Here is a 14,598-nt window from a genome sequence, read left to right on the forward strand (position 1 = left end):
AACTCATTTTCATTCAAGGGCCACATAAAACCCAATCTGATCTCATGTGGGCCGATCACCAAAAGGAAGGAAGGTCAGAAGGAAAAGAAGGAGGAGAAGGAAGAGAATACAGGAAGGAAGGATGGAAGGAAGGAGGAAAGGGAGGAAGGACAGATGGAAGGAAGAGAAGACAAGACAAGAAGGAAGGAAGGAAGGAAGGAAGGAAGGAAGGAAGGAAGGAAGGAAGGTAGGAAGGAAAAGAAGACAGGGAGGAAGAACGATAGGAAGGACACACAGAAGGAAGGAAAAGAGGAAGAAGGAAACTGGGCTGGATTGGACCTCTCGGCGGGCCACTTCTGGCCCACGGGCCACATGTTTGACACCCCTGATCTAGATACTCACCATCATTACTGCTGATTATCTAAAGCAGGGTGTTTTTCTCTTTAGAAATTAATTTTAATGTGTTCGAAATGACACAATTTGTCTCTTTTATTTCTAAGCAATCAGTGTGCAGCGACTCTCAACACTGTAAAATTGTCACTTCCTGTTGTAGCTCATGTTTTATTTTGAAGTTGTTCTCCCTTTGTGTGTTTTGTTAGTTCTACTTCCTGTGTTTCTCCTGCCTTAGTTGATTACATCATGTGTTTCACCTGTCTTGTTTCACTCACCTGGGTCCTGTTTAGTTATTACCCCATGGTCTCTGTGTTAGTGCGGTGTTTTGTACGGTGTAGTTTTTGCCAGTGCTGCCTGCGTTTTTCGTTTGAGTTGTTTATTCTTGGTTTTGGCCAATAAAGTGCCCCTTTTGACCCGAGACTGTCTGCCTTTTTGGGTCCATCTGCGCTACTCACCGTGACAAAAATGATCCCTTTTGAAAACATATCCAGGTACAGGTGTGATACCTCTGAGCCTGAGATGAATTTGGGCTTTTAAAGAGGGAAAAGAGGAGGATTTTATAGTGTTGCTTCTCGTTGGGAAACAGAAAGATAACGCATTTCCAATGAAAGGAAGACTACATTTAAACACCAGATTGAAGTTGTAGGAAGGAAGTCAGACGAGCAAGATGCAGAGACCGGGGTTCACGTCCTGAAATGCAAAAGCATTTGGTTAAGGTTAATTGTACAGACAAGACTGTTTTTTTCAATGCTATAATGTTTTACACTTTACTATCAGACAGGGAGAAACTTTACAAGGTGAAATCTCTCTAAAAGTTGACTGAGCTGAAAACTAATGCCTAGACTGAAAGAAATCAATCCAGATGTTGTGCTTTGAAAAAAAAAGTCAGTATTAATGTGAAATTTGAAGCTAATCAGTGAAAGCAGACACTCTGGGTTTGGTGTATTAGTTCAGAAGCAAGTGAAGGAGGTAGAAAGAAGGCAAGATGAAGAGGAAGAACAAATATAGGAAAGAAGGGAAGGATAAGGTAAGCAGCAACACGAAGGTAAAAAGGACGGAGAGAAGGAATAAAAGGAAAAGGAAATTTTGCATCTTTAAAGGTTTAAAAACCTCCAATCTGTTACAGCGATGAAGCAGCAACATATTTCACTACTTCACCCGGAGTTCCCTTTCAGCATTGACCAATCACTACTCGGGGGCCGTTCAGCATCACCGCTGACGTCCAGTAATGGGTGAGTGTCCGACTGGACCCTGTGTGATGTCACAGTGTCCCCTCTTGGTAGTCCACTGCGCAGAAACACACACAGACACACACACACACACACACACACAGAGCTGATAAACCCTCACCTTTGCCATCCACCTTTCATTCCATTACACAACGTTCCTTTGTGCTCTCTCTTGATCTCACAGGCTCGACTCACGCTGCAGCTGAACGTTTTTCATTTTATCCCATGTGACACATTTTTTATGAGCTTGCATTGGGCCTTACTCACCACATACACACCATGCTCTCATGCTCTCAGCTGCTGGACCTCCTCCCTTTAGATTATCTGGTTATTTGTGCTGATGAGGCCTCTCAACATGCTGTTATATGCATGCTTGATAACTGATAAATGGTGAACAGGTGAGCAGTCGTTGGTGAAGATAGAGCAGAGGCCTTGTGTGACTCTAGAGTTCAGAATCAGGAAGGAAAAGAGGGATTTTTGAGGATATGTCAAAACATCTATGAGATCAGGCTGAGGACACACATGTCAGCGAACAGTTTGCTCCTCTGACCCAAATCATACATGTTGTGAAAAAGGTTAAAGTATGTTGCAACGATAAAGAAGAAGATAGCTGAAGAAGAGCCCCTCATTGATTTACTGAAACCAAACCACAACATCACAGTAGTCACATACAAGCTCATCCACAGAGGAAATAAGACTAATATCTGATGTGAAAATCAAAAATTAGCAGCAATTTAAAGATGAACATGGAGATCAGGAACAAAAACTATGATTCCTCACTCTCTGTATTATACTGTCTCTCTGTGTCTCTGGCTGCTGCACAAACATCAGTCCAGATGTTTTATGATTCAGTAAATCAGCTGTAGATTAAAAGACTTAACATGTTGTATTATTAATATACAAGTGCAATTATTTTGGAGTACAGATTATACTAAAAACTAAAAAGTTGACATCTGTTGTTCAAATGCAGATCATTCACCTGGCTCCAAAAATAGTTAAGGTAAGAGTTAATTATGGAGGAAGGAAGATGAAAGAATAGGAGGAATAACTGAAGGATGAAGAAAAAAAGAGGACACTTGAGAAGGAAAATTCAATGGAGCGGAGGATTTGGAGAATATAAAAAGGAAAAAAAGACACAATTAATGAAAGGAGGAGGAGATAGAGGAAAGAAAAACAGTAAGGAGAAGAAATTGACTGATGAACAGCATGAGGAAAGAAAGAATGGAAAACGAGCCCAAAAAAAAAGGACAGTAAGAATGAAGTGAGGAAGTGAAGTACAACAAACCCTGAAGGATTGAAGAATGAAGAAAAAATGAGGACATTTGAGAAGAAAGAAAAAATGGAGGGGAGGGTTTGTAGAATATATATGGTTAATGGGGAGGGGGGGGGGGGGACAGTAAGGAGAAAAAAATCAACTGATGAAAAGAGAAAAAGAGCAACATATTTTTCCATGAAGATACAATGACCTTTGACCTCTCCTCTCTTCTTTAATGGACGTCCGTCAGAACAGTACGGCACACTGACACCGGCACACTGATAACAGCTTTTATCATCGGAGCTGATAAACTGTCCCGAGTCAGCATCGTTCCAGATTATCAGCTCTTGTTTTTCCTCTTTTAAGAAGAAGCCGTCTGCTGCCGTTCATTCATGTTCAGAGAGCTCTCTGATGACCCGTCACAGTCAACACGCGGAAAGTTTTAGTATTAACTTCACTTTATTGTGCTGATATGTGCTATTTTTTATCATCTAACCTCAAAAAAATGACAGATTAAGAAAGGAATGGGTGGTTTTAAGGTCAATGTATTGAAGAAAAAACAGTGTTACATGTTTTTAAAGTTTGCTCTCTATTTCAATTTCAATTTTTTAAAAAACATTTCTAAATAGCTAACATAAGTCTTTCCCAGCTTGAATGTTGCTTGCAGCTAAACCAAACTTTATTACCTGTTCCTAACGTAAAAGTACTACTGTGTGCTTACATGGTGTAAGACAAGATCAGTGTGTCTTTAACCCTTGTGTCGTCCTGCCGGGTCAAATTGACTCCATCTGTTCTGACTGTTCCTTTCCTCCCCTCTACCTTCCTGCCTTCCTTATTTCCTTTCCTCCTTCCGTCCTTCCTTCTTCCTCCCTTCCATCATTCCTTCCTTCCTTCTTTCCTTCCTTCCGTCTTTCCGTCCTCCTTTCCTTCTTTCTTCCTCCCTTCCATCATTCCTTCCCTCCTTCCTTCCTTCCTTCTGTGCACAATACACTGAGAGGAGGAATAATAGACTTAAAAGCCTGGTTGGCTTGTGCATGCCCGAGCATGATTGTCCCCGCTCCCTACTCCCCCTGCTGGCCTGCGCTCACATTGCATACAACGATCTGGGCCTGAGCACGCCTACATCATCACTGTGCGATTTATTCATAATATTACTTACATTGTGGCTTATTTGGAGTTGCTTTGGGCACAGTCCTCACACATGCCTTATAGAGTCTTATCAATTATGTAACGCAGCAATTTAATGGGAGTCGCATCATTGACGTCACGGTTAGCGATCACACAGGGGGCAGCTGTGGCTCGGGGGAGGAAGCTCATTGACGCGTTTTTAATAGTTTTTCAATAATAATTGAAGTCTGTGGGACAGAGGAATAAGATATATCAGCCTTTAGAGACACATACGATACTTTTAAATAGATCATTTCGTTGTTGGCTTGGTTTAGACATGAAATTTGTTAACGATATGACAGATGGCACCAGCCAACTCAAAAACAAGTCTTTGCAGAGTAAAGATTTACATCAATTAACTTTTAGTCTGTTTTTAAAGTGGTTATAATGCAACTACGATGTTAAGAACTTCACATCCATCAGGCACATTGCAGCTGCTCTGTATAAACATGTTTTTCTGCTCCAATGACCTGATTTCCTCATTTAGGTTTCATTATAACTCAAAGGTTTTACTATAAGGGATCCATGCTTTATACGCATGACTTACATCTAATTTAACCAGGTTATAAAAACAACAAAATCATAAAAACTGGCAAAAAATTAAAAAAGTGAACTTGTTGGATGAGCTATAATATTGAAATGTCTCTCTTGCACAGTTTTTAAAAAAAAAAGTTAAATAACAAATCTGCATGAAAACAGACAGTTTGAGACACGCAGAGGACTCATGGCTCTGCATGCTTGCAGGGTAATTATTTCCTCCAATACTGCTGCTGTAAAAAAACAAGAACACTCAGATAGTCCGATTTCAGTATACAGAAGTAAATCATTGTTTCACAGAACAAGAATTTCCAGCAAAACAATCAGACAAACAATCGCCGTCACTGCCAAGAAAAAGTCAAGGTAAGATGTTTTTTCTTGGTAACGTTGAAGTCAGTGTTATATTGAGAGATTAACTGAGCTGCACACATATTGTACAAGGTCAATGAAACTAGACATGCAGGGAACAGGACATGCTAACAACAGCAAACTCTGCAAACCTTTCTGCTCAACAGAGGAGTTTTTATTATAATAACTTCACAATTATTCCTACAATTAGTCGTCAGTGAGGAAGAGACAGTTTATCTCTTCCAACATCTTCTTTATAGAGATTATAGTATAGTAGTGTTGTGTGAAGTTGTAGTGTGGTCCTAAATATCACAAAAACTGCCGAAAACTGCTTCTTATCCAGTCAGTTTTAACCTGTTTCAGAAGTTTTCTCATGTCAGGTTTTGTGTTTCTTGATTCCAGTAGTGACCAGTCTTGTTTTAAGATATAAAGTAGATACTAATTTCTAAAAAAACAAACAGGTGGAAACCTTCTCACTCTCATATTTTAGGAAAAAAGATAAGAACTCGATTTCGGGCCAAACTTGCTTGATAAGATGGAGATTCTCTTTTTACAGTGTGTTCTTGTGGACTTTCATACAAATGTGTCACCCACCTTGAGCAAAGTGAGCAAAATTAGTTTTTGAGTTGTGTTCACTGATGGTGGGAGTTATGTAACCCTTCAAAGTAGTTATGGCCTCCATTAGTTTGTTTAGCCCCCTCAGGACTGTAATAAACTGTGTTGAAATAATTCAGGTTCATTGTAAAAGTCGAGATGATTGTGTACATGAAAAAGTCCCAAACTGCACTGCCTCAGGACATCAACCAATCGTGAAGCTTCAAATTCTGGATTTCAAACTCATTTAATTCCCACACTGCTCTGAAAATCTGTTTTTTATTGAAAGAACATCAACAAACATCTACATAAAATAACTCAAATAACATAGCATCTCAGATAACTACACAATGTAAAGACAATGATTCAAACATGTGAGCTACGTGGTTTCAGCTTTAGCAGCATCCATAGCAACCACCAAAGCAACGTTGGAAAGACCTGAAAGTCTCTCGGTAATAACTAACAAACTAATTATCATATATATTCACAAAATGTAATGCAATGTGGAAACTATCTTAAATTATTGCATTTTCCACTGAGAGTAAAAGGAATGGCAGCAACTGTTTGTTAATTTTTACAGAAAGGATAACAAGCCTTCTACACCTGCTGGCCTCCACCAACACTGGCTCACTAAAATAAATGGATGACGACAACCTCCTGAACCTACTCATAAGTATAGGAGGCCCCTACTAGCCTATATATTTGGGACATATACCTTTGTTGATTATGAAATCTTAAAGGTCAGATCAGTCCTCTGGTGTTCTGTGCTGTTTGTGCTTCGTGGCTTCCATAGAAACCTTCACTAAAAAACATTTACGACATCAGGAGTGAACATGATATACGATTTGAACACACAGGATTCAGATCACAGATAGTGCCAAAAACAAGTTAGTGATGATTAACTTCAGTCACAGTTATTATCTTCACATCTTACATAAGAGCTGCACTGAACTAAGGGAGGAAATAACAGCATGTGGCCTCATACGGCCTGGTGGAGTTAGCAGAAGGCGACTCAACCACTGAGTTTCTATGCTAAATGTAGACTAATACTGATGCTTATATTACATACATGGTGTTTTTTGTGTGTTTAACTTATATATCTAGTTACTTTAAAGTAGTGTAGCAGTGTGAAGTTAAAATAGCAGTGTATTGTATGTCTAATGTACACGTGTCAAAATCAGCAATATTTTTATTACAAAGTAATTTACTTTAATAAGATAAGAGCCATGTATAGTCCACATCATACTTATAAAACTTGATTGTCTATTATCCTCTGTGCAGGAAACACATGTTAAATAAATAATAATGCATTTTATTTATAGGCGCCTTTCAAAGCACTCAATAACATCTTACAACACACATAAAACATCTACAATACATCAAACATAATAAAATCAGCAAACCCTGAAGTGGAAGTGAAGTGTAACACTAGTACACACAAGGATTGCATTGGTGTATTACAACATGTATTGATTGTCAGATACCTTCTTCTTTTTTTTTTTTAAATAAATCACCATTGGAAATGAAACCCTGGCTATCCCCCAATCAAATCCACTTCCTGGCTCCTCACAGCCTTTCTCCCATGTCAGTGTGGGAGATGAAGCCTTTCTCCTGTCACGCAACATACTGCACCCCCTTGATGAGGCTAAGAGGGTGTACAACTACAGGCCATCTAACACCAGGAGGGTAGTGGAGAACTCATTAGGGATCTTTGCCTTCCAAGTGGGAAGTAAAGATCATTTTGCAGCCTGAGAACGTGAATAAAGTGATAAAGGCCACTTGTGTCCTAAACAATGTCATCATTAAAACCTCCAACAACTTAACACCTGGTCTCAGACAGTGTGGCAGTCCCAGTTTGATTGGGGAGGCCTACAAGGACTATTTCATGTCAATCAATCAATCAATCAATCTTTATTTGTATAGCGCCAAATCACAACAGAGTTATCTCAAGGCACTTTCCACATAGAGCAGGTTCTAAACCGAACTCTTCAGGTTTTAACTTTAAAGAGACCCAACATTCCCACATGAGCAACAGTGGCAAGAAAAACTCCCTTTTAACAGGAAGAAACCTCAGGCAGAACCAGACTCAGAGTGGGCGGGCATCTGCCTCGACCAGTTGGGGTTGACAGGAGAGAAAGGAAGGAGAGGAGAGAAGCACAATGAAAATCAACAATGAAGCTAGAAGGTCCGGGACTGGAATCTGTCATCCGGACGTCTACAGGCCCAGATTACCTGTGAGACCAGAAAGCACAGACAACTCCGGGGAAGAAGTTTAGGTTATTGAATGCATTAATAGAACATGAATGTTAATGGATATAGATGGATGGATAGAGAGAGAGAGGGAGGAGGAGAGAGGAGCTCAGTGCATCATGGGAGTCTCCCAGCAATCTAAGCCTATAGCAGCATAAGCTAAGAGCCCTAACTATAAGCTTTATCAAAAAGGAAAGTTTTAACCCTACTCTTAAATGTAGAGAGGGTGTCTGCCCCCCGGACCAAATCTGGAAGATGGTTCCACAGGAGAGGAGCCTGATAGCTGAAGGCTCTGCCTCCTGTTCTACTTTTAGAGATACTAGGAACCACAAGAAAGCCTGCATGCTGGGAGCGCAGTGTTCTAGTAGGTACATAAGGTACATAAGGTTTGTTTAGTCTGTTAAAGAAACATGAAGAACATTTGTTAAAGCTTTTATGTACAAACGTTAACACTGTATACTGGGAACCTAAGATATACAGTCCATGCTACTGTCCTAATAAGCTGCCTGTGGAGATAAATATACCTGATATACAGTCTCTATTTCAGCTCATTGATTTTAAACTAAAGCTTTGCATCAACATAAAACAAGTGACAAACTTATCCTGCTGCTGCTGTTTCTAAGTACTCCATTGTAGCAGTGTTAAAGCTAGATGGAGCTGTGGCAGCACCTTTTTGAAACCATGAGGTGGGGGTAGATGTCCCTGGTTCTGCCCTTTTCTGCCTCTGAAGAAAAGAAACTGGTTCTATGAGGTTGAATAAATTTACTCCTTACAGATATAATCTGTACAACTTCAGACTTTCGATTATTGAGTAGCCTACCCTGTACTGGAGGTGCTGGGTTAGTTGTCTAAATGGAGAGCACAAATTAGTTATTTGCTTCTCCATGGTCCTGAGCTCAGTAGAAAGAAACTAAATATACAACAGAAAATATATATAGGCTATATTGAATTTTGAAACATGAGGCAACAAGGTAGAAAGAAAGTGTTAGAAGCTGTTTGTCCTCTAGGCCTGTTAGTACATAAAACAGGAGACATACTGTACTAGCAATGTTTGTTTCTGTTTTGTTTTTTTACAGCAGGTGATAACTGATCTGGATGTGTCTTTATATGGAAGTTTTTCATTTTGTGTATGATGTTTTGTCCCATAATATCAGGAGTGACATGCTTAATGAAATAATAACACAGAAATATTTGAGGAATGAAACAGAATCAGTAATACGTTTAAATATATTTATTGTGGTCTCCCCTATTTGGGGGCTCAAAATTACAATACAACAAAACAGAGTCAAGAGAAACTAACACAGTATAAAAATAAATTAAGCCATATAATAAAGACAGGAACAGAAAACATACATTCCCCCATGTTTGGGGGCTTAAACAACATAAGACTTATTAACTCTTTTCGTGCCATACAAATCTATATGGCAATGACAGTATTATGTGCGTTCATAATAAGTTATCATTAAATAGACTTCAGTCCTACAATAGGACAATACACTGAAACAATAGTTTAAAACACGGCACTGCTACAAGAGCATGTGACTGGATGGAAAGGAAACAGCAGTCTTGAATGGTACTGTGTGGCTCACATATTGCAGATGAGCACAGAGAAATGTTTTTTTTTAACTCTACTATTCCTACTAGTTCATATATTTCATCTCAACACGCCTCAACCAGATTTTAACAGAAGCATTTTCAGGATAATAATCTGAGGAGAGAGGATGGTTTCTATAACTAGAGAACAAAACAAAGGAGAATCAAACAGAAAAAAAAAACATCAGAGGAAAATTGTTCCTCTTTCATGAATTTCTAAATGTCCACCTTAATTATAGTCACTCAAAAAAATGAGTTCTTCATTAAAATAATAATAATGTAATATTCTAGAATTATTCACATTCTGTCTTATCAAAAATTACTAAAATTGCATTCTAGAATTTCTGATGCATTGTTATCGAATTACTAACATTCTGTTCTAGAATCATGGATAACTCTAGAATCACTAGAATTGCATTCTAGAATTTCTGATGCATTGTTCTCATTTCTAACATTCTGATCTAGAATCTCTGTTCTAACTTTAGAAATGCTAAACGTGGTTCTTGTCTTTCCTCATTACATCTGGTTGACTCTATGGTGCAGGAGCTCCAGCTGCCGGGCCACCTCGTTGGGCAGGTCGTTATTCACCTGCGTGGTGAAGTACTTCCCCACATCTTCCACCTCCTGCTGCCAGAATCCCTGATCCAGGGAGAACAACTCATCCAGGTCCACCTTCTCCTTCAGGCCCTCAAGGTTCAGGGAGTCACGGCAGGGCAGGTAGCCCACGGCGGAGGGCATGGCACCGGCCTGGCCATTGATCCGCCTGAACATCCAGTCCAAAACGCGGATGTTGTCACCGAAACCAGGCCAGAGGAAGCCGGCAGTGGGACTTTTGCGGAACCAGTTGACGTGGAAGATCTTGGGGAGCTTGGCACCGGGACGGTCAGCCATGCTCAGCCAGTGAGAGAGGTAGTGGCCGAAGTTGTAGCCGAAGAAGGGGCGCATGGCGAAGGGGTCGTTCATGATTACTTTGCCTGGAGAAGGGGGAAGAAAGAGGAGAAAGAGTGTGTTTAAGTATATTTTCAGGTAAAAATCTCCACAACATAAATACACTTTCATCTGTTGATATGAAAATCTCACAAATCCAGTGCTTGACATGGATTAAAAACTCCTAGACTGAAATCTTAATACAAAAAAAGACCTTGGTGTTGTTTAAGATTTAATCAATTTTTCTGAATTCAGTTGAAGCTATTAAACTAAAGCTATGATCCTCAGGCTGGTAACACTGATCAGAAATATGAGATACTGACCTCTGTGTTCAGCTGCAGCGGTGGCCTCTGACCTCATGGCTGCTCCAACAAACACTCCGTGCTGCCAGCTGAAAGCTTCATAGACCAGAGGAACACCTGAAAGGAGGGTAGCATGTTAAAATGAGTGTCCTCTGATTATTTTCTTACTCTAACTATTACACTTCTGTTCTCTAATGCTACAGATTTTCCATCGTCTTCCTGCTCACCTTCAGGTCTGCGCCCTCCGAAGATGATAGCCTCGATGGGGACTCCCTCAGGGGATTCCCATTGTGGGTCGATGATGGGGCACTGACCGGCCGGAGTGCAGAAACGAGAGTTGGGGTGAGCGCAGGGTTCGCCTGAAGAAAGACAAGAAGGTAAACTTTATTTTACTCACTCTCAATGTGTGTGATTTTCTCTAGTTTGTAATCCCTGTTTTAATATGGCGGCTCATTCGTATTTGACTCTTAAAAAGTCAACTCTTACCATCTTCTGAGCTCCAGGGCTTGTTCTTCCAGGAAGTGACAGTGACTCCTTCGGGGAGTGACTCGTCCATTCCCTCCCAGCACACGCCGCCATCACTGGTCTCTGCAACATTGGTGAAGACAGTGTTCTTGACGATGGTTGCCATGGCATTGGGGTTGGTTTTGGCTGAGGTGCCGGGTGCAACACCGAAAAAGCCGTTTTCTGGGTTGATGGCACGCAGGTTGCCTATTGATTAGGAACAAAGAGGAGGAGGAAAATAGAAATAATAAATAAAAGTCATGACAGTTGTTTTCATCATATTTTTGTAGTTTTAGGGTCCTTGACAGCAAATTGAACTTTACAAGGTCTTGAGTCTCTCACCTTGGTTGTCAAACTTCATCCAGGCAATGTCGTCTCCTACACACTCGACCTTCCAGCCTGGCAGTGTGGGGCAGAGCATGGCCAGGTTTGTCTTTCCGCAGGCACTGGGGAAAGCTGCTGCCATGTACTTCTTCTGTCCAGCAGGGTTTGTGACGCCAAGGATCTAAATAGGAGAAAAAGTTGAGTTGGTAAGAATGGATATCTAAGTTGTTGTTGGAAGTTTTGAAGGGATGAGAGGCGTCAATCTGCTAATTAACCGACACATTTCTGTATTTTTTCTTACCAGCATGTGCTCGGCCAGCCAGCCCTCCTCCTTGGCAATACGTGAGGCAATGCGCAGGGCGAAGCACTTCTTTCCTAGCAAGGAGTTTCCTCCATAACCACTACCGAATGAGATGATCTGCCTGCGGTCTGGGATGTGGGCGATCAATGTCTGCTCGGGGTTACAGGGCCAGTTGTTCACCAGGGGCTCTGAAATAGAGATAGATATATTGGTTATTTAACACAAAGGACAGGTTGTGTTTGAAGGTAGGAGAGAAAAAGGCACTAAATTATGTTCTGAATGAATATGAAGAAGTTGATGATGTTGACATACTTTTAACGGGCAGAGGACAGCCGACGGAGTGCAGACAGCGGACAAATTCACCCGTGCCCAGAGCGGTCAGAACAGCCTTTCCCATACGGGTCATCACTCTCATACTGGCCACCACATAGGGAGAGTCGGTCAGCTCCACTCCAATCTTAGAGAGGGGGGAACCCACTGGGCCCATGCTGAACGGAATCACGTACATTGTGCGGCCTGAGGACAGAGAGAGTCACAGATATTGAGTTCACATGTTATCTGGTATCTAAGCATCCAAGCATGTTACATTCAGATTTTTTCACTTAAAACAATGCTGATGCAACATTTGCGAACAGGTTTTTCATGTATTTTAATCCTACATTGTTCACATCCATGTTTACTAGCCTGCTGACTTCTTCTTCCCTGTCTTTTCTGATGCATTGCTATGTCTCTAAGTGCATTAGCCATCATAGACAGGGCTATGTGTGCTCATCTCCTGTGTGCACATGTGAGTACACGAGACAAACAAAAGCTGCTCAGTAGCACTGGTAAAGGTAATAAACGATACAGGGTACCTTTAAAATAGCTGGTTTTTGCTTTCCCTAAAGCTGAATTTCAAGCTGGTACATTTCCTCTGATGTTACATAAGTAAAACATCAGTAGGTAGTTCTTCAGTTAGATACAGTCACACATGCTATGTGCACATATTGTACAACAATAAAAAAAATAAAAAAGGTCAAATAAGATCTTTGTCTTAGTGCTATATTGTAATTGATTATTAGTAAGACTGATTCAGTTTTTCAGTCGTGATGTGAAATATTTTCTAGGTTTTTTTTATTGTGTGTTTTATCTGTCCGGTTCTGTCTGTGATACCTTTCATGCAGCCGGGGAACCTCTCAGCCATGGCTTTGTCGAACTCTTCTGGGCACATCCAACGGCCCAGCTGGCTGACTCCGCCATCCAGCGGCGAAGGGACCGTGTCCTTCTGGTCCCGGGTCACGATCACTGTCTTACTCTCCACACGGGCCACATCTCGTGGGTCGGTCCTGGCCAACCAGCTGCAGGAGGAGGAAGGAGGGTAAGATTAAGGACATTTTAGGACTGCTTTTAAATTCAAATGTGTCTGATTTTTAGAATTTATATTTTGGTGGGGGTTTATTAATTAAAAAAACAACTCAAACTTTATCTGACAACAATTGCAAGGAGGTGCAAGTTGTAATTTCTAATATTATCCAACTTTTCTTTTTGTAATTTATAATTAAACATGCTACAGGATGAACAAATAAAACAATATTTGCTTTGTCTTCTAGTGAGTCTCATCTTACTAATGCACCTGAAGGGTGAAGTACTGTTTGACCATATGTTTATGCTTTTAAACAGGTGTGGTCTGATGTAACAAACTGGACATACTGGTTTGTCAGAATGTTAACCTTTTCACGCTATGTTGTTCATGGAAACAGCTGATGGCATCTGACTGATGCACATTGTCTTAAATAGCAACATGACTGAGCAATATGCTAATTGCATTGATGAAAACAGCTATGACATCAGCCACAAGACACATCTCTCATTTCACCTAGGTTGTCCTCTTTTCTTTGTAACAATAACTCATCTAAAAGGACCCTTAAAATAAAAAAAATCACTTTGCCACTCTGGAAACTATATAAACATCATATAATGCATCCAACCTACCAGTTCTCATATTTCGTGAGCTTCTTGATCATCCCCTGCTCTTCCAGCTGGGCCAGGATGGTGCGGTTCTCCTCATCAGAGCCATCACAGATGTGCAGGGAGTCAGGCTGGCACAGAGTCACGTTGGTGTCCACGAACTCCCTGATGGCTGGGCTGAGAGCACTCAGGTCGCCGTGCAGGATCCTGAGACCATTCTGGTCCTGGGACTGGATCTGAGGAGGCATCTTGGTGGAGTTTGTAGATTGAGCGAGTCGAGCGACGGAGAAATAAAGGGTGGCAGGAAGTCTAAGGGTGGACGAACCTGGAGGAAAGATTTAGTTGAGGATAGAAATGAAAGAAGTAAAGGAAGGATAAAAAAATAAGAGAGGAATATAGGATGGTAAGAAGAGAATGGAGCAGGAAAGAAAGAAAGGAGAAAAGAGGGGTTAAAGTGAGAGGAAATAGAGTGATAAAGAAAAGAAAAGCAAAGAAAGAACAAGAGCATGATTGGAAAGCAAAGAAAAGAGAAGAGATTAGAGCAAAGTGGCAACAATAAAAAAGAAGAGAAATAGGAAAAAATAAAAGGGTAGAAGAAAGGAGAAAAAATCAGTTTAGTGCATGAATCTAATAAAATGTTCTAAAACCTAATTCTCCAACTTTCTTATACTATTCTGCATTAACTTTAAGTAACTGATGCAACCTGCAGATCTGAGCACACTCTGGGTGATGCAACAACATCTCTGTACAGACCCCAAGCCCCCCCCCCACTCTGCAGATAGCCTCAGTATCCCCCTCCTCACATTACACACAAGTCTCACAGAAAGAAAAGAGCATCAAGTTACCTTCAGTAGTCTGTTTGGAGCAGAAAGACTTTAGCTTGACCTCATCGGTTGAGGTTTTTCTGTTGGCTGTTTTCAGAAGAGTGGAGGACTGTTTCTTCCTCTC

General features: G+C 40.8%; 1 protein-coding gene across 1 annotated transcript; it reads right to left on the minus strand.

Annotated features, from left to right (window-relative positions):
* Positions 1-8,974: 8,974 nt before the first annotated feature.
* On the minus strand, positions 8,975-14,598 carry pck1 (phosphoenolpyruvate carboxykinase 1 (soluble)). The gene is made up of 10 exons (XM_053316028.1): positions 14,496-14,598; positions 13,675-13,975; positions 12,856-13,040; positions 12,016-12,219; positions 11,704-11,891; positions 11,421-11,583; positions 11,061-11,285; positions 10,802-10,933; positions 10,596-10,691; positions 8,975-10,319 (listed from the first exon to the last, which is right to left on the minus strand). The coding sequence occupies exons 2-10, from the start codon at positions 13,896-13,898 to the stop codon at positions 9,862-9,864; spliced, it is 1,875 nt and encodes a 624-aa protein (XP_053172003.1). The 5' UTR covers positions 13,899-13,975; positions 14,496-14,598; the 3' UTR covers positions 8,975-9,861.

This window comes from Scomber japonicus, chromosome 3, assembly GCF_027409825.1.
Source record: "Scomber japonicus isolate fScoJap1 chromosome 3, fScoJap1.pri, whole genome shotgun sequence".
NCBI lineage: Eukaryota > Metazoa > Chordata > Actinopteri > Scombriformes > Scombridae > Scomber > Scomber japonicus.

What these genes read in the sequence shown, in the direction of transcription:
- pck1 (XM_053316028.1), bottom strand. Translation starts at nt 13,898, where the DNA reads ATGCCTCCTCAGATCCAGTCCCAGGACCAGAATGGTCTCAGGATCCTG. An exon ending in GGCTGGCCGAGCACATGCTG is followed by an intron (nt 11,584 to 11,703) that starts GTAAGAAAAAAT and finishes TCTCCTATTTAG; the next exon opens with ATCCTTGGCGTCACAAACCC. An exon ending in CGCTGCAGCTGAACACAGAG is followed by an intron (nt 10,320 to 10,595) that starts GTCAGTATCTCA and finishes CCCCTTCTCCAG; the next exon opens with GCAAAGTAATCATGAACGAC.